This window comes from Notolepis coatsorum (assembly GCF_963971535.1).
Source record: "Notolepis coatsorum genome assembly, chromosome: 5".
In the NCBI taxonomy this organism is placed as follows: Eukaryota; Metazoa; Chordata; class Actinopteri; order Aulopiformes; family Paralepididae; genus Notolepis; species Notolepis coatsorum.
The window spans coordinates 2,977,388-3,004,390 of record NC_140169.1 but is presented as its reverse complement, the minus strand read 5'-3'; the positions used below and the strand labels follow the sequence as shown (position 1 = coordinate 3,004,390).

Genomic DNA, 27,003 nt, shown 5'->3' with positions numbered 1-27,003 from the left:
CAACTAGAGAATTATGTATATGTATAATTATTATTATGATGAATTGAAAATGGGGGACCCTGATGTAAACAAGACGAAAGTCTTTCTCTGGTCTGCATCCCCTTAACGATTGTATGTATTGAGCCGTACTGTATTGTACCCATTCTGCAATCTGTTAATAAAGTGTTCATTCAATCAATCAAAGAATGACAGCATGTTGTCTGTCTAGTGTTAGTCCTTGTATCTAGAGCTCAGTCAGTCAACCAGATAATTAAAACATGTCTCCACTGCTACTCATTTGTTTACATTTGGATCACCGATTGGGCTTTTAAGATCAATGGAGAATTGATTGAAATTAGAATGAAGAGAAACTCACTGAAAGTCACAATGCCCATTTGAACTGGGGCCTAATAGAGATGGCAGCAGACCTTTTATCTGTTGCTTCAACCCCTTCTCCTGCCCTCCTCTCCAGATCGCCCACGGACTGAAGAGCACGGAGACGGCCAAGACCTTCAGGAAGGCCATCAACAAGAAGGAGGGGATCTGTGCCGTGGCAGGGACCTCCGAGCAGTCTGGGACACAGCACTCCTACTCAGGTCAGAGCTCCGAGCAGTCTGGGACACAGCACTCCTACTCAGGTCAGAGCTCCGAGCAGTCTGGGACACAGCACTCCTACTCAGGTCAGAGCTCCGAGCAGTCTGGGACACAGCACTCCTACTCAGGTCAGAGCTCCGAGCAGTCTGGGACACAGCACTCCTACTCAGGTCAGAGCTCAGGTTAAAGTGAAACAACGCTCCTACTCAGGTCAGAGGGGTTTTCGTTAAAGAGAATTGAAGAATTCACACCTTATTTCTACGGTCTAAGACAGTGGTACTTTCATGATACATTCATTCTTATACATTCTCTCAATATCACTGAGAGAAAGATGGTAAAGATGACACTGTCTTCGTCAAGGACGCCACAGCGTTAGCGATCTGTTGTGCATGTTTTTCCATTGGGTTTATCTTATCGGGGGGGAAACCCTTGCGAGCACGGGGAGAACATGCAAACTCCACACAGAAAAGCCTGGGAGATCCCCCACCTGGGTACCTGGCATCACAGGAATCGAACCCTGGACCTTCTTGCTGTTAGGCGACAGTGTTAACCACTACACCACCGTGCCGCCTAGATAGTATAGATGACACTGAGAGAAAGATGGTATAGATGACACTGAGAGAAAGATGGTATCGATGAGAGAAAGATGGTATAGATGACACTGAGAGAAAGATGGTATAGATGACACTGAGATAAAAATGGTATAGATGACACAGAGAAAAAGATGGTATAGATCAGTGTTTCTCAACTGTTGGGTCGCGACCCAAAAGTGGGCCGCAGGGCCATTTTGAGTGTGTAAAAAAAAAAAAAAAAAAAAAAAGTAAAAATTTATTTTCTTTTTTTTTAACTACCTATCTTTGTGAAAGTGGCTTCTCAGCTCTGGTCCAGCTGAAGACAAAGCAGAAGAACAGATTGGACATTGAGCATGACCTCAGAGTTGCTTTGTCTACCATCACCCCAGACTTTGAGACTCTTGTCAGGAGCAAACAACATCCCCAGTTATCCCATTAGTTCCCTGGGATGTTAAGCTAAGGTCGCTTTCACATATACCGTACTTCTCGGACTATAAGCCGCGGCTTTTTTCCCCATTTTTCGACCCTGCGGCTTATATAACGGTGCGGCTTATATGTGGACCAAACCCGAAAATATTGTTTTTTTTACTGCATTGAAATGTTATTTATCTGTTCCCTTATTTGCTAAACTTAATACAACTTGTAAATGAGTTGATTCTTGTTATTTGTCTGACAGTTTTGTGACAATCCCCTCTGTGCACGAACCCTTACATATGGTAATTAAACATTAAAACACCTGCGGCTTATAGTCCAGTGCGGCTTATATATGTACACATCATTCAATTTAGCTGCTGCGGCTTATAGTCAGGTGCGGCTTATAGTGCGAAAAGTACGGTAGTTTTGGTGGACTCGGTGCGGTTCTGGTGGTGAAGTTGCAACATTGTTGCATTCTTCATTTGGTTTGCCTGCGTTCACATAGCAATCTGTCAGGCGCACCAAACTATCTGAACAATGTCACGCGGTCGAAAAGGGCGCTCGTCTATTGGACAGTGGAAATGTGTGTGTGGCTGCGAGCCTGTGTGTGCGCGCGCGCGCGTGTGTGTGTGTGTGTCTGTGTGTGGACTGCGAGCCCTCCAGATCAGCGGAGGGAGGCGAGTTGTTCTATTGAAGCCGATTACCACCATCCTCTCGCTAAACAACTTGTACACCACGTTGTTATATATATATAATAATAACAATATAATAAGCTGCGTTTTTTCTTCCTTCTTCCCAATATGCACAGTTAGATATATAGATAGATAGATAGATAGATAGAGAGATAGATGCAGTGTGCTTGTTTTGCATTGAATGCTGCGAGCAGTGGTAATAATAGCACTTCCTATATTTGGTTCGTGTTTGGTCCGCTGAAGCGAACCGAGACCTACGCTTTCAGGCGGACCAGAGTTCGCCTGTTTGGTCCGCGAACCGAGTTCGACGCGCATTCACACAAACCCGAAAAACCGGACTATCGAATTCTGGTCCGAAAGTCCGGACCAAACAGCCCCTGTGTGAAAGCGACCTAAGAGGTCTGCTAAGAAGGATATATTATTTATTATTATAATTATTTTATTTCATTGTGTTTTTAGCCCTAGTTCTACTTTTGTTGCAACCCCACTAGTTATCCCATTAGTTCACCCAAACTTACTGTAGGTCTGTTATGTTAAGCTAAGAAGTCTGCTAAGAAGCATAATTATTTATTATTATTATTATTATTATTATTATTATTATTTATTATTATTATTATTATTATTATTATTATTATTATTATTATTATTATTATTATTATTATTATTATTATTATTATTATTATTATTATTATTATTATTATTATTATTATTATTATTATTTTATTTCATTGGGTTTTTAGCCCTAGTTGCACTTTTGTTGCAACCCCAGTTATCCCATTAGTTCCCCCAAATTTAGGTATGTTATGTTAAGCTAAGAAATCTGCTAAGAAGCATATATTATTTATTATTATTTTATTTAATTGGGTTTTTAGCCGTAGTTGCACTTTTGTTGGACTTTTTTGTGTTTATTTCATGTTTTTAACAGTGCATGAAAGATTGTGTATTACTGCAATTTTTTTTTTTTATAAATCATAGTGGTTCAAAAATTTGGGTCGCGACTTAATGACTAAGGAAAATGTTGGGTCCCGAGGCTAGACCAGTTGAGAACCACTGGTATAGATGACACTGAGAGAAAGATGGTATAGATGACACTGAGAGAAAGATGGTATAGATGACACTGAGAGAAAGATGGTAAAGATGACACTGAGAGAAAGATGGTATAGATGACACTGAGAGAAAGATGGTATAGATGACACTGAGAGAAAGATGGTATAGATGACACTGAGAGAAAGATGGTATAGATGACACTGAGAGAAAGATGGTATAGATGACACTGAGAGAAAGATGGTATAGATGACACTGAGAGAAAGATGGTATAGATGACACTGAGATAAAGATAGTATTCAGCGGTTCTCAACAGGGGTGCCCTAGGGTGCCTCAAGAGAGCTGCCAGGGGTGCCTTGAGATTAAAAAAAAATTTAAAAAAATTATTATTCTTTTTGGATTACAGAAAATCATCACTAAAGTGCTATATGTTGCAGCTGCACTGTTTTCCATGAAAATACCATATTTGGATAAGTTTGACCATTTCTCAAAATCTGAAAATCATTATTTAATAAAACACAGAAAAGGATCACCAAGTTACTCTGGATAAAAAAAAACTTTACATTGAGACAAAGCTTCCTGACACATCTCCATCCAAACTCTTGGAAGAACTAATTGAAATCTCATCTGATACCACCTGGAGAGCTAGTTTCAGAGTGTGGTGCTGAGTACCAAGTATCTCATGATGCAGCAGTTAAGGTGTTGATACCATTCAGCACCACATATCTGTGTGAAGCTGGCTTTTCATCCATGACAGCTCTGAAGACAAAATATAGGGCCAAGTTGAGCCTTGAGGATGACATGCGTGTTGCCTTGTCAGAGATCTCCCCACATATTGACCGTATTATTAGCCAGCAGCAGCAGACCTCGCATTGAGCTAGAAATGTCCACTGAGTGAACGAGTGCTTATTTTCTGTATTTATTTATATTTTTTGAGAAATGGTAACTTGGTGATCCTTTTCTGTATTTAAAAAAAATACATGATTTTCTGTTTTTGAGAAATGGTCACACTTATCCAAATATGCTATTTTGATGGAGAACAGTGCAGCTGCAACAGATAGCACTTTAGTGATAATTTTCTGTAATTTTATTTAAAGAAATATGCTATTTGATTTACTACTACAAGCAGTGTAATGTCAACAGTACTACGCCATTTAGACCTGAAACACCTGTTAATAATGCATTATATAGCCTGCATATACACACATGTGTTTCCCGGTTTCTTAAATAAACATTATTTTGAAAGCAAGCACTTTTGTCATCATTGTAGCAAAAAAGACAGGACCGGAAAAGTCTTTATCGTATGTAGGGGTGCCCTGGAATATTTTATTGAACACAGGGGAGCCTTGGCAGCAGAAAGGTTGAGAACCCCTGGGACACTGAGAGCACCCAGGGGAGTTCATAGATACATTTTCTGTATTTTCCGTATTTCAGAAAAGAAGTGTAAAAGAAAATTAAATAAAGGAAGGTCTTCCAGGGGAGCATGCCTCTGTCCCTAGTTGTGTCCCTGGGCCCCCTAGTGGCCTAATCTGGCCATGCGTGTCACTAACAACTACCATAACTGTGTCACGTGTATAATGGTGTGTGTGTGTGTGTGTTTTTTCTTCTTCTTTTTTTCCTAGTGGATCCCCATTAGTCTACACCAAAGTGAGACTACTCTTCCTGGGGTCCAAACATAAAAAATACAAACACACAAAAGAAAAAAGTTAAATAAAAATATAAAACCACAACCATTGAAGTACTCACAAGAAAACATCACAACGAACAAAACAGTGAATCAAAGCTCAATCAATATTCATAAGTCAGATATCACAATTCTCCAACAAAAAAAATACAAATTACATAGTCAGTCCTTAAGAACAAAACAGATAAAAAATAATTTATATGATTCTAACTCATAATATAGCATAACTTTTCTCAAGTGACCGATCACCTTTATATTTCCATACTAATTTCCATAATAAGTCAATGACCAAAATGTAACTCATTATTCATGAGCGCAATTTTTTACTTTTTTTTAAACATAAATTTGTTCCTTACCATAGTTATATTTCTCTGTATTTTATTCCAATAAGCAACTGCTCTATACATTACCGTCTTTTTCAGAGCATTTGTTTTTGGTAGAGGTAAAGTAAAGCATGAATCTAATGCTTGCCTTGTGTTATATCCATGTTTCATATTAGTTGGGTACAGTTGTGAGTGCAAACCCTCCGGTTTCCCAGTATTACAGATATTAAACAAAAAAGTTACCAGGCTACATGCCATCCTCTGTTCCACTGTCATCCAGGTCAGCGCGGCATGCATCCCTCCAACACCACTCCTCACAGAGCAGCGCAGAGCGAGGCGTGCCGCCCTGTTCTGAGCCAGCTGGAGTTTGTTCAGATCAAGCCTGTGTGTGTGTGTGTGTGTGTGTGTGTGTGTGTGTGTGTGTGTGTGTGTGTGTGTGTGTGAGTGTGAGTGTGTGTGTGATAGTGAGTGTGTGCGCACATGTGTGTATCCATCCGTGTGTTTGTGTGACAGTGTGTGGGCTATCTCTCATATGGTTCAGGAAGCACCCATTATTCAAATCATGAATCAGTCATCATGTGCAGCAGAACTATCCGTTACAGCATCTTACAGCTTCCTGTCTGCTCGTATGACTCTTATTGGCTCAGTTATGAATATACACTTTGGATAGATTATTCATAATATACTGTACGGTGCTGTGTCAGGTACAGCTCAACGGGCAGAGTGGTTCTAACTCAGGGGTGGGCAACCTCTTTGGGCACGAGTTCTACTCTGCCATTTCCCCAAGCTGGAGAGATTGCCTGCCAAGCAGCCTGAGAGACAATGGCCATTGCTTTTAGGTGTTATTATAGGCTGCTAATCAGAATAATGCAAACATACGAGTCAATTATTTAATATTAATCGTAAGAAATTGAAATACATTCTGACTATATGGGGAGAAAGATAATAATAATAACAAATAATAATACTGGGCGGCTGGGTGGCGCAGCGGACATTGCGTTCGTCACCAACGCAAGAGACACCAGGTTCGAATCCGGCTGTCGGCGTTGCCTCCGGCTTGGACCGGCCGTCATACTAACTCAATTGGCAGAGTTAGCGGGTGGGAAGTCGAAGGGTGGTAGTCTGGTCGTTATGAACAGCGACTCCTACAGGTCGGTTGGGGCGCCTGCACACCAAAGTCAGGAAAATGGCGGGGGTAGTGTGAGCCTCCCACACGTTACTCCTCGCCAAATGAGAGTCCGCGCTGGCAGGTGAAAAGATGTGACAGGCTGCCTCCACATGTATCGGAGGGGACATGTGATGCAAGGCTTCTATCCTCCCTACAACCGGCCAGTGGGGGGCATATGCAAGCAACGATCAGGACAGGGGAGGGAGAATTGGCACAAGAGGTAAATTGGGATAGGGAGAAAAATCACAGAAAAAGGAGGAGAAAAAGTAGATAAACATTTTTTTTTAAATAATAATACAAATATAACCTTCATCTTCACCTTTAACCCATTCTCTGCCGGGCTTATATCCATCCTAAACCATCCTCCGCCAGCGCTATTTGTCTTTGGAGATGTTCACCTTCTTTGCAGGGCTATAACTTTTTAAATTGTATTGCTAAATTGACATTACTATGGCCCATTCAACATCAATTATCTATCGTTCAGGATGTAGGAATGTTTTACTTTTTCATTCACACATTCATACTAAAATACCGTCTAGAGTATAAATATGTTTTTATCGTTTTCTGCAGTATTTCATAGAACGTGAGATATAGGCCTAAATGCATATATTAGATGATCAAATGCAGTTTGATACGATCAACGTTATATAAAAAATGTCAACTGTACATGGTCCTAAACGTCATGACTGGTCATCTGTGGGTGAACGGAGGGGGGGGGGAGGGGGGGTCGTTTATAATTCAATGACCGACGTTAAATGATTCATGTAGTATGGGTGATATATTGATCAGAGCAGTTTGTATCGAAAATGGTAAAGAAAAACGCTGAAACTCACCCCAGTCTCCTCGTAGCGTTGGGTGATGAGAGTGGAGCAAAAATATCGCTATTATGGGATGTTGATCGATGCGATCCATTTCCGGTTTGTATATTACTAATACAAGTCCAAATCATGTTGATTATTGAGTTATGGCAAATATTCATATCGACGGTGTCTATATTGAGCCCCGGGACGATCACCGAGTGGCCGGACGAAAATAGGGGACGGACCACTTCCGGTTTGGGCAACTTCCTGTTTGGCAACTCGCCGATCGGCCACCAGGTGGCGGTATTGAAGCGTTGCAGAGTTGTGCCGAGTCCCACAGCATCACCCAAGACTCCGTGGGTGAAATATGAATACCATATGTCCTTACGGCGTCATTGGCAGATTACGCATGGCGGAGAATGACGTGTTAACACGTCATCGGCGGAGAATGGGTTAATCTTCATCTTCACCCTCATCTTCACCTTTAACCTTCATCTTCACCTTTAACCTTCACCTTTAACCCTCATCTTCATCTTCATCTTCACCTTTAACCTTCACCTTTAACCCTCATCTTCACCTTTAACCTTCACATTTAACCTTCATCTTCACCTTTAACCTTCACCTTTAACCCTCACCTTTAACCTTCACCCTCATCTTCACCTTTAACCTCATCTTCACCCTCATCTTCACCTTTAACCTCATCTTCACCTTCACCCTCATCTTCACCTTTAACCTCACCATCACCCTCACCTTGACCTTTAACCTCACCCTCACCCTGACTAGGAGAACATCAGCTCCCTGACATGGTGAATCCCAAAAGGTGCCGACAGGAGCTCTACTAATGACAGCATGTTGTGTTTCTTACAGAGGAGGAGAAGGTGGCGTTTGTGAACTGGGTGAACAAGGCGCTGGAGAGAGACCCTGACTGTCAACATGTCCTTCCAATGGACCCCGACAGTGACGACCTGTTCACCGCCATGGGAGACGGCATCATTCTCTGGTACCTGTTGAATACTAGCATGTTAGGAGGTCCTGGTACCTGTTGAATACTAGCATGTTAGGAGGTCCTGGTACCTGTTGAATACTAGCATGTTAGGAGGTCCTGGTACCTGTTGAATACTAGCATGTTAGGAGGTCCTGGTACCTGTTGAATACTAGCATGTTAGGAGGTCCTGGTACCTGTTGAATACTAGCATGTTAGGAGGTCCTGGTACCTGTTGAATACTAGCATGTTAGGAGGTCCTGGTACCTGTTGAATACTAGCATGTTAGGAGGTCCTGGTACCTGTTGAATACTAGCATGTTAGGAGGTCCTGGTACCTGTTGAATACTAGCATGTTAGCGTCCTGGTACCTGTTGAATACTAGCATGTTAGTAGGCCTCCTGGTACCTGTTGAATACTAGCATGTTAGCGTCCTGGTACCTGTTGAATACTAGCATGTTAGGAGGTCCTGGTACCTGTTGAATACTAGCATGTTAGCGTCCTGGTACCTGTTGAATACTAGCATGTTAGCGTCCTGGTACCTGTTGAATACTAGCATGTTAGCATCCTGGTACCTGTTGAATACTAACATGTTAGCATCATGGTACCTGTTGAATACTAGCATGTTAGTAGGCCTCCTGGTACCTATTGAATACTAGCATGTTAGCATCCTGGTACCTGTTGAATACTAGCATGTTAGCATCCTGGTACCTGTTGAATACTAGCATGTCAGCATCATGGTACCTGTTGAATACTAGCATGTTAGCATCCTGGTACCTGTTGAATACTAGCATGTTAGCGTCCTGGTACCTGTTGAATACTAGCATGTTAGCGTCCTGGTACCTGTTGAATACTAGCATGTTAGCGTCCTGGTACCTGTTGAATACTAGCATGTTAGCGTCCTGGTACCTGTTGAATACTAGCATGTTAGCGTCCTGGTACCTGTTGAATACTAGCATGTTAGCGTCCTGGTACCTGTTGAATACTAGCATGTTGGGATCCTGGAACCTGTTGAATACTAGCATGTTAGCGTCCTGGTACCTGTTGAATACTAGCATGTTAGTAGGCATCCTGTGTTGAATACTAGCATGTTAGTAGGCATCCTGTGTTGAATACTAGCATGTTAGGATCCTGGAACCTGTTGAATACTAGCATGTTAGGATCCTGGAACCTGTTGAATACTAGCATGTTAGGATCCTGGAACCTGTTGAATACTAGCATGTTAGGAGGTCCTGGAACCTGTTGAATACTAGCATGTTAGGATCCTGGAACCTGTTGAATACTAGCATGTTAGGAGGCATCATGGCCGCTTCCCACATTAGCGGTCAACTGATATGGGTTTTTCAGTGGCCAATACCTATATTTACAGAGCAAGATCATGATCAAAATCTACTATTTGATATTAACAAAAACAAGGCCTTATTTTCTTTAGTATATCTGCACTTTGCATACTATTTTAAATAAACAAATGTATCAAACTAAATATATTGATTGAAAAAATTAAATCTATACGGACCACTAGCCTAGCTGTGGGCCAAACACACCTCTCCCAGAGTTCTGAGCTAGGCTAGTGGTCCGTATCCACTTCCATTCATTTGTGTTAAGCTAAGCTAGCTTGCAGTTGGATAACTTTCTACTACACACACAGAGAGGAAATTGGTATCTACCTTCTTGTCCGACTCTGGAGAAGACAGTAAACCCTTAATGTTGGCGTAATGTTCCTTTAAAATATATAATATATATACAATTATATATAAAATATTATTTCCAGACATGTCAACCTGGACTTTTCTCTTTTGACCTGTTTAGCAAAATGATCAACCTGTCCGTCACAGACACCATCGACGAGAGGACCATCAACAAGAAGAAGCTCACGACCTTCACCATCCAGGTACATGTAGCCTACATGGTGCAGGACATGGAATATACTGCACAGTGCAAATAAATACATGAATAGATAAATAGTTAATACAGTTTCCTAGTTATTCTGTATAAGCCCACACTCGAGGGAAACGTATTGAAAACACTGAGACAGTACCATTCGTGGCCAGCAGGTACAATTACATGAACAGTTGATCAGCTGTCCGTTGGATCATGACCAACCTTTCCACAAACTCTGTGAAGTCATTAGGAAGGTATGTGTCTTATTGTGATAGGCTGCTCCCATTGTCACGCACCCCTTTAGCCAATACATAATAATAATAATAATAATTCATTACATTTATATAGCGCTTTTCTCAGACTCAAAGCGCATTACAGCGTAGGGTTAGGGTGCCTCCTTCACCACCACTGCCCTGGTAGCACCCAACCTTGGGCTACGCAGGCCACGCCCCTTTCGGGGGAAAACAACTCAGGGAGAAAACAGGGATTAGGTGGTGTTTGTTCATGAATTACAACTTTAAGACAAAACACACTGATATAAATCACACTGAAGACCATCGTTGTGACATTCACAGTGAAGTGAATGTGAGGAACAAATTGTAAAGCACTTTGGATAAAAGTGCTATATAAATGCAGCCATTTACCATTTACACACACACACACACACACACACACACACACACACACACACACACACACACACACACACACACACACACACACACACACACACACACACACACACACACACACACACACACACACACACACACACACTTGAGGGTGAGGAATTTTGTGGACCAACTGACTGACAGAGTGACCTATAGAGCTGCTGGTCACAACTAAAAATATAATGTCAATTAATGTACAAATGTGCCGTTTGTTCTGTATATTAATGCTGTATAATATTAATGCTGTATATTGATGCTGTATATTAATGCTGTATATTGATGCTGTATATTGATGCTGTATATTGATGCTGTCTTGTCTTGTATATTGATGCTGTATATTGATGCTGTATATTGATGCTGTATATTGATGCTGTATATTGATGCTGTCTTGTCTTGTATATTGATGCTGTATATTGATGCTGTATATTGATGCTGTATATTGATGCTGTATATTGATGCTGTCTTGTCTTGTATATTGATGCTGTATATTGATGCTGTATATTGATGCTGTATATTGATGCTGTATATTGATGCTGTATATTGATGCTGTCTTGTCTCGTCTGCTCGTGTCGTTCCAGGAGAACTTGAACTTGGCTCTGAACTCGGCCTCGGCCATCGGCTGCCATGTGGTGAACATCGGGGCGGAGGACCTGAAGGAGGGACGGCAGCACCTGGTCCTGGGTCTGCTCTGGCAAGTGATCAAGATCGGCCTGTTCGCCGATATAGAGATCAGCAGGAACGAAGGTGTGCTTTGTCTCTGTGTGTCCAATCTATTTGTATGGTTGTGTGTGTGTGTGTGTCTGTGATAGTGAGTGTGTGCGCACGTACACATGTGTGTATCCATGTGTGTGTGTGTGTGTGTGTGTGTGTGTGTGTGTGTGTGTGTGTGTGTGTGTGTGTGTGTGTGTGTGTGTGTGTGTGTGTGTGTGTGTGTGTGTGTGTGTGTGTGTGTGTGTGTGTGTGTGTGTGTGTGTGTGTGTGTGTGTGTGTGTGTGTGTGTGTGCGTGCACCAATCCATGTGTATTAATTTGCAGTGTTGGGCAGTTACGTGTTAGTGTTACAGTAATAATATTACTCTAAGTATATTGTGCTTAGAGTCATATTATTACTCTAATATTAATATTATTACAAATTACTACCTCAGTTTCAGTCATAATAATACAGTTATCGTTTAAAAAAAACATGTTACTCCATTACTTTGTGTGCAGCTCTAATCGCTCTGCTGAGGGACGGTGAGAGCCTGGAGGACCTGATGAAGTTGTCCCCTGAGGAGCTCCTACTGCGCTGGGCCAACTATCACCTGGAGAATGCCGGATGCCCAAAGATCAACAACTTTAGCTCTGACATCAAGGTAAGATCAACAACTTTAGCTCTGACATCAAGGTAACACTTTAAAGATCAACAACGTTAGCTCTGACATCAAGGTAACACTTTAAAGATCAACAACTTTAGCTCTGACATCAAGGTAACACTTTAAAGATCAACAACTTTAGCTCTGACATCAAGGTAACACTTTAAAGATCAACAACTTTAGCTCTGACATCAAGGTAACACTTTAAAGATCAACAACTTTAGCTCTGACATCAAGGTAACACTTTAAAGATCAACAATGTTAGCTCTGACATCAAGGTAACACTTTAAAGATCAACAACTTTAGCTCTGACATCAAGGTAACACTTTAAAGATCAACAACTTTAGCTCTGACATCAAGGTAACACTTTAAAGATCAACAACTTTAGCTCTGACATCAAGGTAACACTTTAAAGATCGACAACTTTAGCTCTGACATCAAGGTAACACTTTAAAGATCAACAACTTTAGCTCTGACATCAAGGTAACACTTTAAAGATCAACAACTTTAGCTCTGACATCAAGGTAACACTTTAAAGATCAACAACTTTAGCTCTGACATCAAGGTAACACTTTAAAGATCAACAACTTTAGCTCTGACATCAAGGTAACACTTTAAAGATCAACAACGTTAGCTCTGACATCAAGGTAACACTTTAAAGATCAACAACTTTAGCTCTGACATCAAGGTAACACTTTAAAGATCAACAACTTTAGCTCTGACATCAAGGTAACACTTTAAAGATCAACAACTTTAGCTCTGACATCAAGGTAACACTTTAAAGATCAACAACTTTAGCTCTGACATCAAGGTAACACTTTAAAGATCAACAACTTTAGCTCTGACATCAAGGTAACACTTTAAAGATCAACAACTTTAGCTCTGACATCAAGGTAACACTTTAAAGATCAACAACTTTAGCTCTGACATCAAGGTAACACTTTAAAGATCAACAACTTTAGCTCTGACATCAAGGTAACACTTTAAAGATCAACAACTTTAGCTCTGACATCAAGGTAACACTTTAAAGATCAACAACTTTAGCTCTGACATCAAGGTAACACTTTAAAGATCAACAACTTTAGCTCTGACATCAAGGTAACACTTTAAAGATCAACAACGTTAGCTCTGACATCAAGGTAACACTTTAAAGATCAACAATGTTAGCTCTGACATCAAGGTAACACTTTAAAGATCAACAACGTTAGCTCTGACATCAAGGTAACACTTTAAAGATCAACAATGTTAGCTCTGACATCAAGGTAACACTTTAAAGATCAACAACGTTAGCTCTGACATCAAGGTAACACTTTAAAGATCAACAACGTTAGCTCCCACATTCAATCATACAGCATGTCTACTAAATCTAGTGCTTGCAGGAAAGAACGACTAATGGACTAACAAAGTCTTGGTCACCTCCCCTTACAAAAACGAATCACTCACACACACACATGTACATATAACACATTATAGCACACGTGTGCATGATGTTTCTATGATAAGAGGCATATTGTTTCCCCTCCTCCCAGGACTCCAAGGCGTACTACAACATTCTGCAGCAGGTGGCCCCTAAGGGAGATGAGGAGGGAGTTCCTGCCACCATCATCGACATGACAGGACTCAGGGTACGTGACAAAAACAACTAACAAACAATGTGCTTAACACATTGACCGCCCGCACCAGGGGGCGCTGATACCCCATTCATCGCCAGGTCTTTATTCAATGGATATAGTTTTAGACTGTGACATTTGCGAGTGCTTAAAATATATCTTATATTATATCTATGAGTCTAATAACGCCGTCGGGTCTCAGTGAGTTGCTTCTAGTCAACATGCCCAAGACAGATTGTTTTTTTCATCTGTACATTTCCGTTTTGAATAGAGTATGGTTTGGGTGTTTTTCAGTAATTCCAGGAAAAAGGCGAGAAAAGGTTGTTTTACTGTAATCCAGTCATCACGTTGTAATTTTTCGGCTGATTATCTAATCATCCTGAAATCAACGCTAGATTATCATTAGTATGTCTCCTCGTCCATACATGAAATGACCGTCGAACTGGGCGCTCCCCCCCCACCCCCACCGCAGCCAACAGTAAACAGCCATACACGGTCCACACATATAGCTGTGATCGCGGTAGAAATAAATGTCAGATCAACGATAAAATTTATATATAATCTTCTTACCTTGTATCTGATGTAATACAAAAGAGACAATCCAAATATCTGATCGCAATTCCAAATAATGCTTGTGGAGGTCCGCACCACACTACCGACCGGTTCACAATGACGGGCGGGCGGAGTTACTGCTCGATGCCACCGTTGTATAGAACTGGTTCGCCCGAGTATTTAAACCCCACCCGCCCGGCTCAGACCGCCTCTTAAAACACACCAACCCATTTTCAATGAGATGCAATAGCTCTGCCTGGCAGTAGAGGGCGGTGTTGACCGTCTGCCAGCTCAGACAGGCTCTGAAGAGGATACCAGAGGCTGCAGCTATGAATTATGAATAGATATAGCGAATAAATGAAATAACGATCCCAAAAACGAGTTAACTAGTTTCTGGCGCTCAACGCATGGCGGCCAATAACGAGTTAACTCGAATGTGTTAATGTTCAGTATTCAATACAAAACAAAGTGTAATACAAAACAAATAGTGTCATAGATGCGACCTGGAGCTAGACCATCTCACAGACCTGGAGCTAGACCATCTCACAGGCTAGACCATCTCACAGACCTGGGGCTAGACCATCTCACAGACCTGGAGCTAGACCATCTCACAGACCTGGAGCTAGACCATCTCACAGACCTGGAGCTAGACCATCTCACAGACCTGGGGCTAGACCATCTCACAGACCTGGGGCTAGACCATCTCACAGACCTGGAGCTAGACCATCATAGACCTGGAGCTAGACCATCTCACAGACCTGGAGCTAGACCATCTCACAGACCTGGGGCTAGACCATCTCACAGACCTGGAGCTAGACCATCTCACAGACCTGGAGCTAGACCATCTCACAGACCTGGAGCTAGACCATCTCACAGACCTGGAGCTAGACCATCATAGACCTGGAGCTAGACCATCTCACAGACCTGGGGCTAGACCATCTCACAGACCTGGGGCTAGACCATCTCACAGACCTGGAGCTAGACCATCTCACAGGCCTGGAGCTAGACCATCTCACAGACCTGGGGCTAGACCATCTCACAGACCTGGAGCTAGACCATCTCACAGGCTAGACCATCTCACAGACCTGGAGCTAGACCATCTCACAGACCTGGAGCTAGACCATCTCACAGACCTGGAGCTAGACCATCTCACAGTCCTGGAGCTAGACCATCATAGACCTGGAGCTAGACCATCTCACAGGCCTGGAGCTAGACCATCTCACAGACCTGGAGCTAGACCATCTCATAGACCTGGAGCTAGACCATCTCACAGACCTGGGGCTAGACCATCTCACAGACCTGGAGCTAGACCATCTCACAGGCCTGGAGCTAGACCATCTCACAGACCTGGAGCTAGACCATCTCACAGACCTGGGGCTAGACCATCTCACAGACCTGGGGCTAGACCATCTCACAGACCTGGGGCTAGACCATCTCACAGACCTGGAGCTAGACCATCTCATAGACCTGGAGCTAGACCATCTCATAGAGACCTGGAGCTAGACCATCTCACAGACCTGGAGCTAGACCATCTCACAGACCTGGGGCTAGACCATCTCACAGACCTGGAGCTAGACCATCTCACAGACCTGGAGCTAGACCATCTCACAGACCTGGAGCTAGACCATCTCATAGAGACCTGGAGCTAGACCATCTCACAGACCTGGAGCTAGACCATCTCATAGAGACCTGGAGCTAGACCATCTCACAGACCTGGAGCTAGACCATCTCATAGAGACCTGGAGCTAGACCATCTCACAGACCTGGAGCTAGACCATCATAGACCTGGAGCTAGACCATCTCACAGACCTGGAGCTAGACCATCTCACAGACCTGGAGCTAGACCATCTCACAGACCTGGAGCTAGACCATCTCACAGACCTGGAGCTAGACCATCTCACAGACCTGGAGCTAGACCATCATAGTCCTGGAGCTAGACCATCTCATAGACCTGGAGCTAGACCATCTCACAGACCTGGGGCTAGACCATCTCATAGACCTGGAGCTAGACCATCTCACAGACCTGGAGCTAGACCATCTCACAGACCTGGGGCTAGACCATCTCACAGACCTGGAGCTAGACCATCTCACAGACCTGGGGCTAGACCATCTCACAGACTAGACCATCTCACAGACCTGGGGCTAGACCATCTCACAGACTAGACCATCTCACAGACCTGGGGCTAGACCATCTCACAGACCTGGGGCTAGACCATCTCACAGACCTGGAGCTAGACCATCTCACAGACCTGGAGCTAGACCATCTCACAGACCTGGGGCTAGACCATCTCACAGACCTGGAGCTAGACCATCTCACAGACCTTTTTTAGATTTTTTTTATTTTCATGGCAGCAACTATTTTGTAACAGTTGGTGGCACGTTTTTGCAAACCGTAGATAATCTAATTTCAAAACAAATCTGTTCTGCTAAATACACTTTAACCACTGAGTGTATGTTCCCTTTTTAATGCAAATGTCTGTCTTGAAATGCATATATATATATATAATAATATTAATAATAATAATTGATGATACAATATAGTTTATATAAAATTCACTATAATTTACTATCTAACTAACTGAAATATACAGGAAGGACGAATGGTCGCTGGTATGAAATCTAAATTGTCGTGTTGCTGTCTCGCCCTCCCAAACCCCCCCCCCCCCCCCCAAGCCCCCGCCCCCCACCCCGTGATATGCATACGTTTGTCTCAAGGCTAGTCCTGCATGTATTAACAATGCGCATGTCGGTGAATTTATGTGTGCCATTATTACTATCTAAATGTAATAATTGTGGAATATTACTATAATGAGCTGTATGTGTATGAACCAAGCATCCTATGTGAAGCACTTTGGTTGACATAGGTGTCATGTTTAAATGTGCTATATAAATAAATATGATTGATTGATTGATTGATATATATATAATAGATTAACTATATTGCATCATTATTATTATGAATAATAATAATAATAATAATAATAATAATAATAATAATAATAATAATAATAATAATAATAATAATAATAATAATAATAATAATGATAATGATAATAATAATAATAATAATAATGATAATGATAATAATGATAATGATAATGATAATGATAATGATAATGATAATGATAATAATGATCAGGATCATGACAATAATAACAATAATAATAATACTGTTATTACATTATGTAGGAAACAGAAGACTTGAAGCGAGCTGAGTGCATGCTGGAGCAGGCCGAGCTGCTGGGATGCAGACAGTTCGTCACGGCAACAGATGTTGTCCGCGGCAACCCCAAGCTGAACATGGCGTACATCGCCAACTTATTCAACAAGTATCCTGCGCTGAAGAAACCGGAGAACCAGGATATTGACTGGAGCTCTATTGAGGGTAATGATAATTAACATGACAATATTTGTATCATTAATAATTACGTTTTGCATTTATAGTCTTGACTCAATGAGGCATTGTGAGCATTATACACACACTGCAAACGAAATAAATAAGAACTAAACCGAGATATAGGTACTGTATAGTGGAATACTGTATTAATATGCCATATACTGTCTTCTTCTCTATGATATTATTTATTGTTGGTTTGATGTATTTCTATTGCTAAACAAAATAAATGCATCGAGAAACAGCTTAGTGAGGCAGCCTCAACGCACAGCACACACACGCACATACTGTATATGTGCAGAATTAATCGTAGGGAGAGTAGGCTTCTATTATTCTAATGACTTGTTTTATTAGGTATTATAGTAGTAAGTCATACTGTAGAACATGACATATTAGCATGACATCTCATTTAGTAATGACAATACTGAACGACTGCGCGATTGGCTCTTGACAAGTGTGCTACCTGTTGAATGGATCAGCATGGTGCAGTGCAATGCCGAACCTCTGCTGTTTTGCATATGGCCCTCGTCGTTTTTCCCACGCCTCATTCGCCTTATAAGGAGCTGGCAGGGTGTGTCTGTATGCAAATTCAATGAACGACAACGTTCATTTCAGTTTAAGAATTAGTGACGTATTTCATTCATGGGAACCCAGCTGCCAAGATTTTGGCCAGTTACGGAGACCGTTTCACTCGTTCAGGAATCCGGAGGATTTTCGTAATATATCGCATGATAATGTATTATGTTTTTAAATGTTACAATTTCAACATTTTCTGGCCATCCGTAAATATGATCAAACTCCTCTGACCTCGTCTGGTCTTTTCAAAGACCCAAGAGATGGGACAGTAATATTATTCTTTGTGGAAAAGGCTACCTCTTGTCTTATACTAAACATGTAAAGGTACCGAAATTTGATACCAATTGATCTAGCGTGAATCGGTATTCGGTACCGATGTAACTCGATCGGTTTAAAAGTACAGAGTTTGGTACCCAACCCTAACGTTCAGACCTTCAGCTGATACATCACATTCACACTCCAGGTGATATGGACTGACTGCAGACATTACATAAACATCCAAAAATGCTCAAAAGTGATTCATGTGGGGCGGCCGGGTAGCGCAGCGGACTAAGCGTCTGTCTACCACCACAGAGCCAGTGGGATCGAATCCGGCTGTGGTGCCTCTGGCTTGGCAGACCGTCCATACTAACACAATTGGCAGTGTTAGCGGGTGGGAAGCCGGCGTGGGTGGGTCCTGGTCGTTGTAAACAGCGACTCCTACAGTTCGGTCGGGGCGCCTGCACAGCAAGGGAAGGATCTGGGGGAGGTAGTGTGACCTCCCACACGTTACACTCTCCCAGTGAGAGTCCGCGCTGCCAGGTGAAAAGAAGCGGTGGGCTGGCTACACATGTGTCGGAGGAAGCATGTGATAGTCTCCGCCCTCCCAGACCGACGGTAGGGGGTAGAGTGCGCAACGACCAGGAAGGGGGATAACGAAAAATCCGAAAAAGAAGGAGGAAAAAAGATTATATTAAAAAAAAAAAAAAAAAAAAAAGATTCATGTGGTTCTTCGTTTGAAGGGTTAAATTCTTTCAAGATGGGCGGCTAAGTGGCGCAGTGGGCAAGGCGCTCGCCACTAACGCAGGAGATGCTGGGTTCGAGCCCAGCTCTCTGCGTTGCTTCCGGCTTGGCTGGTCGTTCATACTAATACAATTGGCAGTATTAGGGGGTGGGAAAGCCGGTGGGTGGGGATCGGACGTTGTGGACAGCGACTCCTACAGGTCGGTCGGTGCGCCTGTACAGCAGAATCAGGAAGCAACGGGGGCAGCGTGAGCCTCCCACACGTTACTCCTCGCCGCTGAGAGATCGCGCTGTGCAGGTGAAAAGTTGCGACGGCTGCCTCCTCGTGTACCGGAGGGGACACGTGATGCAAGGCTTCGTCCTCACTGCAGCCGACCAGTGGGAGGCATGGTCTAACAACGTTCGAGACAGGGGAGGGTAGAATTGGATAATACGAAATTGGGATGGGAGAAAAAATTTAAAATGGGGAGAAAAAGTAGATACAAAAAAATTAAACAATCTTTCAAGATCAAGAAAACATGCCTGGAGAGACTTAAAGGAACATGCCATATAGCAGATACGGACCACTAGCCTAGCTTAAAACTTCGGGAGAGGTGTTTTTTCAGCTAAGCTAGCTGGTCCGTATCCACTTCTATTAATTTGTGCATAGTCCCCTCCATACTCCTAGCCAAGCTCAGGGACCTGGGCTTGAACTATGACCTCTGCCAGTGGGTCTTGGACTTCCTGACTGGCAGACCCCAGGTGGTGAGAGCAGGCAACTGCACCTCCTCATCCATCACCCTCAACATAGGGGCCCCCCAGGGCTGTGTTCTGAGTCCCCTCCTCTACTCCCTGTACACACACGACTGTGTGGCTCAGCGGAGTAGCAATACAATCATCAAATTTGCTGACGACACAGTGGTGGTGGGCCTGATCTCTGCCAACGACGAGAGGGCATACCTGGAAGAGGTCAAGGTCCTGGCGGGATGGTGCCAGGAAAACAGCCTCTCCCTGAACGTCAGCAAAACAAAGGAGATGATTGTGGACTTCAGGAGGTCGGGGGTCAAGGACTACAGCCCCCTCAGCATCGACGGGGCACCGGTTGAGAGAGTCAACAGCTTTAAGTACCTCGGAGCCTACATATCCGAGGACTTGACATGGACCACACACATTGACAGTGTTGTGAAGAAGGCACGACAACGCCTCTACTTCCTCAGGCGCCTAAGGAAGTTCCAAGTCAGTCAGAAGATCCTTAAGAACTTCTACTCATGTACAATAGAGAGCATCTTGACCGGCAACATCACCTCCTGGTTTGGGAATAGCACTGCACAAGACCGAAGCAGACTACAAAGAGTGACACGTTCAGCCGAACGCACAATTGGAGGGGGGCTCCCCACCCTCCAGAACATTTACAACAAGCGTTGCAAGGGCAAGGCTAAGAGAATCATTAAAGACTCCAGTCACCCGAACAACTGCCTCTTTGAACTGCTGCGGTCAGGCAAGTGATACCGGAGTCTCAAGGCGAGCACAGAAAGACTCAGAAGAAGCTTCTATCCCCAGGCCATCAGGCTGCTAAACGAACAATGAATGAACACTACACAACAACAACCACCAAACGCACATAGCACACACATCCACACGCACACACTCACTTTAAACAAACACACTGTAGCACCCACTCCACACACTTTATAGCACACACCCACTTTAAACAAACACACTGTAGCACCCACTCCCCACACTTTATATTTATTGATGAAGGATTGCACTACAACTCGTACACCTTATTGTAAATTGTACCTAAATTGCACCTCATCCCATTTCTGCTTTGCACTAGATAGTACTGTACATTAGTACACTGCATAGTATTGTATATTATATGGTAACTCGGAACATTGTACATATGTCTATACCGAACACTGTGACCTCATTTTCTTCTTCTAAATTACATGCTATATTATGTTATTTGATACTATCTTGTCTAGCACAGTCTCTGGAGCGTAACAGTAAGAAGCATTTTGTATGAAAGTATTCTGTACTTCTGTATGACAACTATTAAAGAAACTAAACTACACTAGGCTAGCTTGCAGCCAGATAGCTTTTAATTGGTATCCATCTTCTTGTCTGACTCTGGAGAAGACATTAACTGAATTCCCCATAATGTTGGTGTGTTCCTTTGAGCTTCCCTTTGATAATAGTAATGTTGGAGGTGGATATAACTCCATTCTTGTTGTTGTTGTTTTTTCTCCAAGGTGAAACTAGGGAGGAGCGTACCTTCAGGAACTGGATGAATTCTCTGGGGGTTAATCCACGTGTCAATCACCTCTACGTGTAAGTGAAGCATGTGGCGGCTGTGTGCCTCAAAGTCAAACCAACAGTGTAATCCAAGCCATTAGCTTACTTATCCCGAGTCCTGCGGTCGGAATTCTGACAGGGTTCCGAGCGAACTGAGAGGCTTCAGACAGGTCAGCACATGGGGTCTCGAAAAGGTTAAAATCCACACCAAAAACCTGCAGACAAAGGTTTTAACCATCAACCACAGAAAACAGAGGTCCTGGCGCAATTCAGATGCTTGATTTTTCTGGGCTAGTTTGGACATCATGTCAGTCTGAAGCATAGGAAACACTGGGGCTAGTTCCAACACATCATGTCAGTCTGAAGTAGGGCTGGGCGATATGGAAAAAAATCATATCGCGATAACGATATGATAATGTTATCATATTTCTCTATATCGATAATTATCGAATTGTTTTAAGTATTTAAGTATTAATTTTTTTTTTTTGTTTTTTTTTGTTTTTTTAAACAACAGATGTAGCCTATGTTTATTTTGCAGCAATTCTTTGTCATTGAGTGTTACATCCCCTCACACTCCAGTTCTCAGGCTGCAGCTGGTTTAAAAGCGAAAGTAAACCGACTTCTCTGCTGGCTGTGGCTCCAGAGGAGTTGAACAGTTCTGGCTCTGCTAGTTTATTTTCGATCTTTTGGCGCTTTTTTGGTGGACAAACCACCGCACATGTGCACCGTGACTCGTGGCTGGAGTCTAGCTCTGCTAGCACACATGTGTACAGACGGTTTCAAACTGTATTTTAAATTAGAAAGCAAACAAAATAAATGGACAAGAGAAAAATATATCTCAATTTGGTCAGTATTGTCATTTGGACAAGCAAAGCCATTACTTTAAGTTGCAGGCAAGAAAGACAAGTCTGTCCACTGTCTCTGGTTTTAAAACTGCCCTGTTGCAGGTCAAAAAAAAAAATCGTTTTTTTATTTTATTTCTATATTTGATATCGATTATTAAAATATATCGCGATAGTTATCGTTATATCGCCCAGCCCTAGTCTGAAGCATATAAACACTGGGGCTAGTTCCAACACATGTCAGTCTGAAGCATAGGAAACACTGGGGCTAGTTCCAATACATCATGTCAGTCTGAAGCGTAGGAAACACTGGGGCTAGTTCCAATACATCATGTTGTCTGAAGCGTAGGAAACACTGGGGCTAGTTCCAATACATCATGTTGTCTGAAGCATATGTAGCAGGGTGGATTATCCCTGCTTCGTGGGAACGGTTGCTGGCAGTCAGGAGGTAGCTGGACACAGTAGAACTCTGTCTGACTGCACCCTCGTCTTTGGGCCTGGGGCGTCGACTGGAGGCTGGTAGTGTGAGTGGATGGGGCCCGGGATTTACCAACCTGGTCTGGTACTCTGGTCTTCCTTCCCTGTCGCAGGGCGGTCAGCAGTACTCCCCAACACGCTCCCACTCCTCTCAGTGGCTCCTTAGACCCTTCCACACCTCGTGACTGAATTGTAATCAAATACTCTGAGTTCCCCCCGCAAGCAGTACCCTCCCTCAATGACCCTAGAAACCTTACAATGAAAAGGGGAGAATTGGGTAGGAAGGGGTTAACCATATATATACGTTACCCACACCAAAAGAGTTAATGCTGGGCACAGGAATGGACACGCACACAGAACCCCATTCAAGTTTTTATATTAATTATACTGTCAGTTACAATTATTTAATAGGAGTGGTCTACTGGACCGAAGTCCTACTATAGCTCCTGTGTGTAACTCAATACCTCATAAACACGTATATTATACACCCACCTCTAGGTTAATATCAGGGATAATATACTTCACTGTGTTTGACTCATCACCCACGTCTGGGTCTTCACCCTGTATAATACCTCAACAGGCTTTAATTATACGGCCAGGATAATACCTCAAAAGGCTTTAATTATAATGCACCAGGTCTGTAACTTCCCCACAGGGAAGGGTGAATTGAATGGGAAAAGATTAATAAACACACATGTTATCACGCTCAAAGAAAAGGAAATAAAACCAAAAGTGTGGGCCCACTAATACCTTGCAAAAGTCCTATGCTAATACCGGTATATATTGTCTGGGGTTCCCCTTATGAACTGGTTGTTAGTGTTCACTTCGCCCGCAGGCCGCACCACACTGTGAAACGTGCAATAGATCTTGGGCACCGAAGCCCTAATGTTACTCTACCAAAATGGCGGCCGCGCCGCGCCACTGTTGTCCGTGAGGCAAGATGGCGTCGAACGCTCTCGGCGCGTACACCAGCAGGCGGAGCTGTAGCAGAGAGGCAGTGCTGGCTGAGCTGGTGCTGGGCGATGACGACCTCTGCTGGTGGTAAAGAACTCCCGGGTCCTGCAGGCAGCCAGGAGCAGGTCTGTTGTAGCACTCCGGTGCAGACAGCTATTGACGCCCGGGGCAGAATGCTTGTAGGTCCCGCACGTCTCTGGCACGCAGACTATACCGGCACAGTAACTGCTATAACCCGACTACTGTGAACTCAGATTTATCATTAGCCGCACGCTATCTATACCGCACACTGTAACTATTATAACTCGACTGTTAGTGCCTGGCTCTGCACTTATTGTTCATATAATACCACTGGTACTGCTAGGATATCGTATCCACTAGCCAGTACTTCCTATCACCCGTTGTCCTCTCCCGGGGCACTCCGGCATAACGTCAGCAACAGGGCTATCCAGAGCTCCCGTTAGCTGTGTCTTCTCGTTGTCAAGTTCACTGCCGAAGAGAGCGACTTCCGCTGGACTCCTCCCTTTATCATCTCTCAACTCTCCGCGCCACTCTCTGCCTGCTACTGCCCCCTGCAGGTCCCGCCTGCCAGTCACACGGGAAGACGCATTGTAGAATATGAATCAGTACTGTCATTTATAATCCGTATTCCAATGCTCTTCGGAAGGGGACGTTTGTGTCATTGCTCGTGTGAATCAATGACACTAGTTAGAATGTCTGTGTATAAAAGGGATATAAAACACAGTCAGCAGTTCTGAATAATATACCATATTTTCCAGACTGCTACACATAGGAAACACTGGGGCTAGTTCCAACACATCATGTTGTCTGAAGCATAGGAAACACTGGGGCTAGTTCCAACACATCATGTTGTCTGAAGCATAGGAAACACTGGGGCTAGTTCCAATACATCATGTTGTCTGAAGCATAGGAAACACTGGGGCTAGTTCCAACACATCATGTCTGTCTGAAGCATAGGAAACACTGGGGCTAGTTCCAATACATCATGTTGTCTGAAGCATAGGAAACACTAGGGCTAGTTCCAACACATCATGTCTGTCTGAAGCATAGGAAACACTGGGGCTAGTTCCAATACATCATGTTGTCTGAAGCATAGGAAACACTGGGGCTAGTTCCAATACATCATGTCAGTCTGAAGCATAGGTAACACTGGGGCTAGTTCCAATACATCATGTCTGTCTGAAGCATAGGAAACACTGGGGCTAGTTCCAATACATCATGTCAGTCTGAAGCATAGGAAACACTGGGGCTAGTTCCAATACATCATGTCTGTCTGAAGCATAGGAAACACTGGGGCTAGTTCCAATACATCATGTTGTCTGAAGCATAGGAAACACTGGGGCTAGTTCCAACACATCATGTTGTCTGAAGCGTAGGAAACACTGGGGCTAGTTCCAATACATCATGTTGTCTGAAGCATAGGTAACACTGGGGCTAGTTCCAACACATCATGTCAGTCTGAAGCATAGGTAACACTGGGGCTAGTTCCAACACATCATGTTGTCTGAAGCATAGGAAACACTGGGGCTAGTTCCAACACATCATGTTGTCTGAAGCATAGGAAACACTGGGGCTAGTTCCAATACATCATGTTGTCTGAAGCATAGGAAATGGGCAAGGACCTGTTGTTGATGGTTAAAACCTTTATGTTGAGGTGTGGATTCAAAGATTTTAGTTTTGAGACACTGTTGCTGCCAGCTTCATGGTTTGCTCAGAAACTGGCCAAAACTCCGACCACAGGACTCTGTGAGTAAGCTAAGGGTTATGCGTTGATTCGACTACTGGCAAGTAATTTAATACTATTTAATGTCAAAATATCCAAACTATCCCTTCATTGTGTGTGTGTGTGTGTGTGCGTGCGTGCGTGTGTGTGTGTGTGTGTGTGTGTGTGTGTGTGTGTGTGTGTGTGTGTGTGTGTGTGTGTGTGTGTGTGTGTGTGTGTGTGTGTGTGTGTGTGTGTGTGTGTGTGTGTGTGTGTGTGTGTGTGTGTGTGTGTGTGTGTGTGTGTGTGTGTGTGTGTGTGTGTGTGTGTGTGTGTGTGTGTGTTCCAGCGACATTGATGATGCCCTGGTCATCTTCCAGTTGTATGAGAAGATCAAGGTACCAGTTGACTGGGACAAAGTCAACACGCCTCCCTACTCCAAGCTGGGCAGCAACATGAAGAAGGTAGAAACTAACATCTAATCTGCTCACAACACGACACCCTTCAAACGTAACAATGATGTGGCAGAACGAGCGCATGTACTGTCGGCCCTCGTAGGACAAGATACTAACTAAACAGCCAGTTCTGAAAGTGTCACAGGTGGGGTGGTGGAATAGGACCCAAGTGCAGACAAAACCAGGCAGATGGGTGTTTAATGACCGAAAAATTAACAGTGCACAGAAAAATATACAAAAAACAGAAATCACAGTCACGCACCACTGGAGAGCAAAAAGGCAAAAATGAAAGACGAGACTTCTCACTAGTAACCTGAAGGCATGACACGTAAAACACTGGGAGACACTGAACATGGACAATGGACCAACACAGGAGCCTTTCACACCGGCTGGAGCCGGTTCCCGAACGTAATCTCGAGCCGGCCGGCGCGTTCACACCGGGAATAATAGGTTCAGAACATGACAGAGGCTTTAGTTTGGCCCTCTAAGAAAACACTGAGCACCGATTTTTCATGTTCCGAACCAATTATTCCCGGTGTGAACGTGCCGGCCGGTTCAAGATTACGTTCGGGAACCGGCTCCGGCCGGTGTGAAAGGCCTAACAGAGAACAGGAAACAAGGAACAAATGACAAACGAGAAACACCTGGGATGATTACAACTGGAGACACATGGGAGAGGAAACAGACTGACAAAGAACTACAGTACAGGAAACTAAACCAGGAACTACAACTATGGAAAACAAGACCCGAAATAAAACACTGGGGCAAAAGAAGAATACAACAAAGAGAGAACATGATACATGAAAATACTAAACTCTAAACTAATAGGGGGACACGAGAGAGAGAGAGAGAGAGAGAGATTCAAATGTGATATCGGAAAATATCGGTACCGGTTTTCATTTTTTTTTTTATAATTATTATAATTTTTTTTACATTTCTATAACCTTTATTTACCCAGGCAAGCAAGTAAGAACACATTCTGATTTTATT

At 43.3% G+C, this 27,003-nt stretch overlaps 1 protein-coding gene across 1 annotated transcript in view; it reads left to right on the top strand.

The window, feature by feature from the left end:
• lcp1 (lymphocyte cytosolic protein 1 (L-plastin)) overlaps positions 1-27,003 on the top strand; it is a 51,281-nt gene that overhangs the window by 13,781 nt on the left and 10,497 nt on the right. The window contains exons 4-12 of the mRNA XM_084314907.1: positions 452-575; positions 8,138-8,270; positions 10,061-10,142; positions 11,382-11,547; positions 12,012-12,154; positions 13,684-13,779; positions 17,506-17,701; positions 21,520-21,598; positions 25,908-26,022. Of these exons, the coding sequence (XP_084171033.1) occupies positions 452-575; positions 8,138-8,270; positions 10,061-10,142; positions 11,382-11,547; positions 12,012-12,154; positions 13,684-13,779; positions 17,506-17,701; positions 21,520-21,598; positions 25,908-26,022 (1,134 nt within the window). The remainder of the gene's footprint in view (positions 1-451; positions 576-8,137; positions 8,271-10,060; positions 10,143-11,381; positions 11,548-12,011; positions 12,155-13,683; positions 13,780-17,505; positions 17,702-21,519; positions 21,599-25,907; positions 26,023-27,003) is intronic.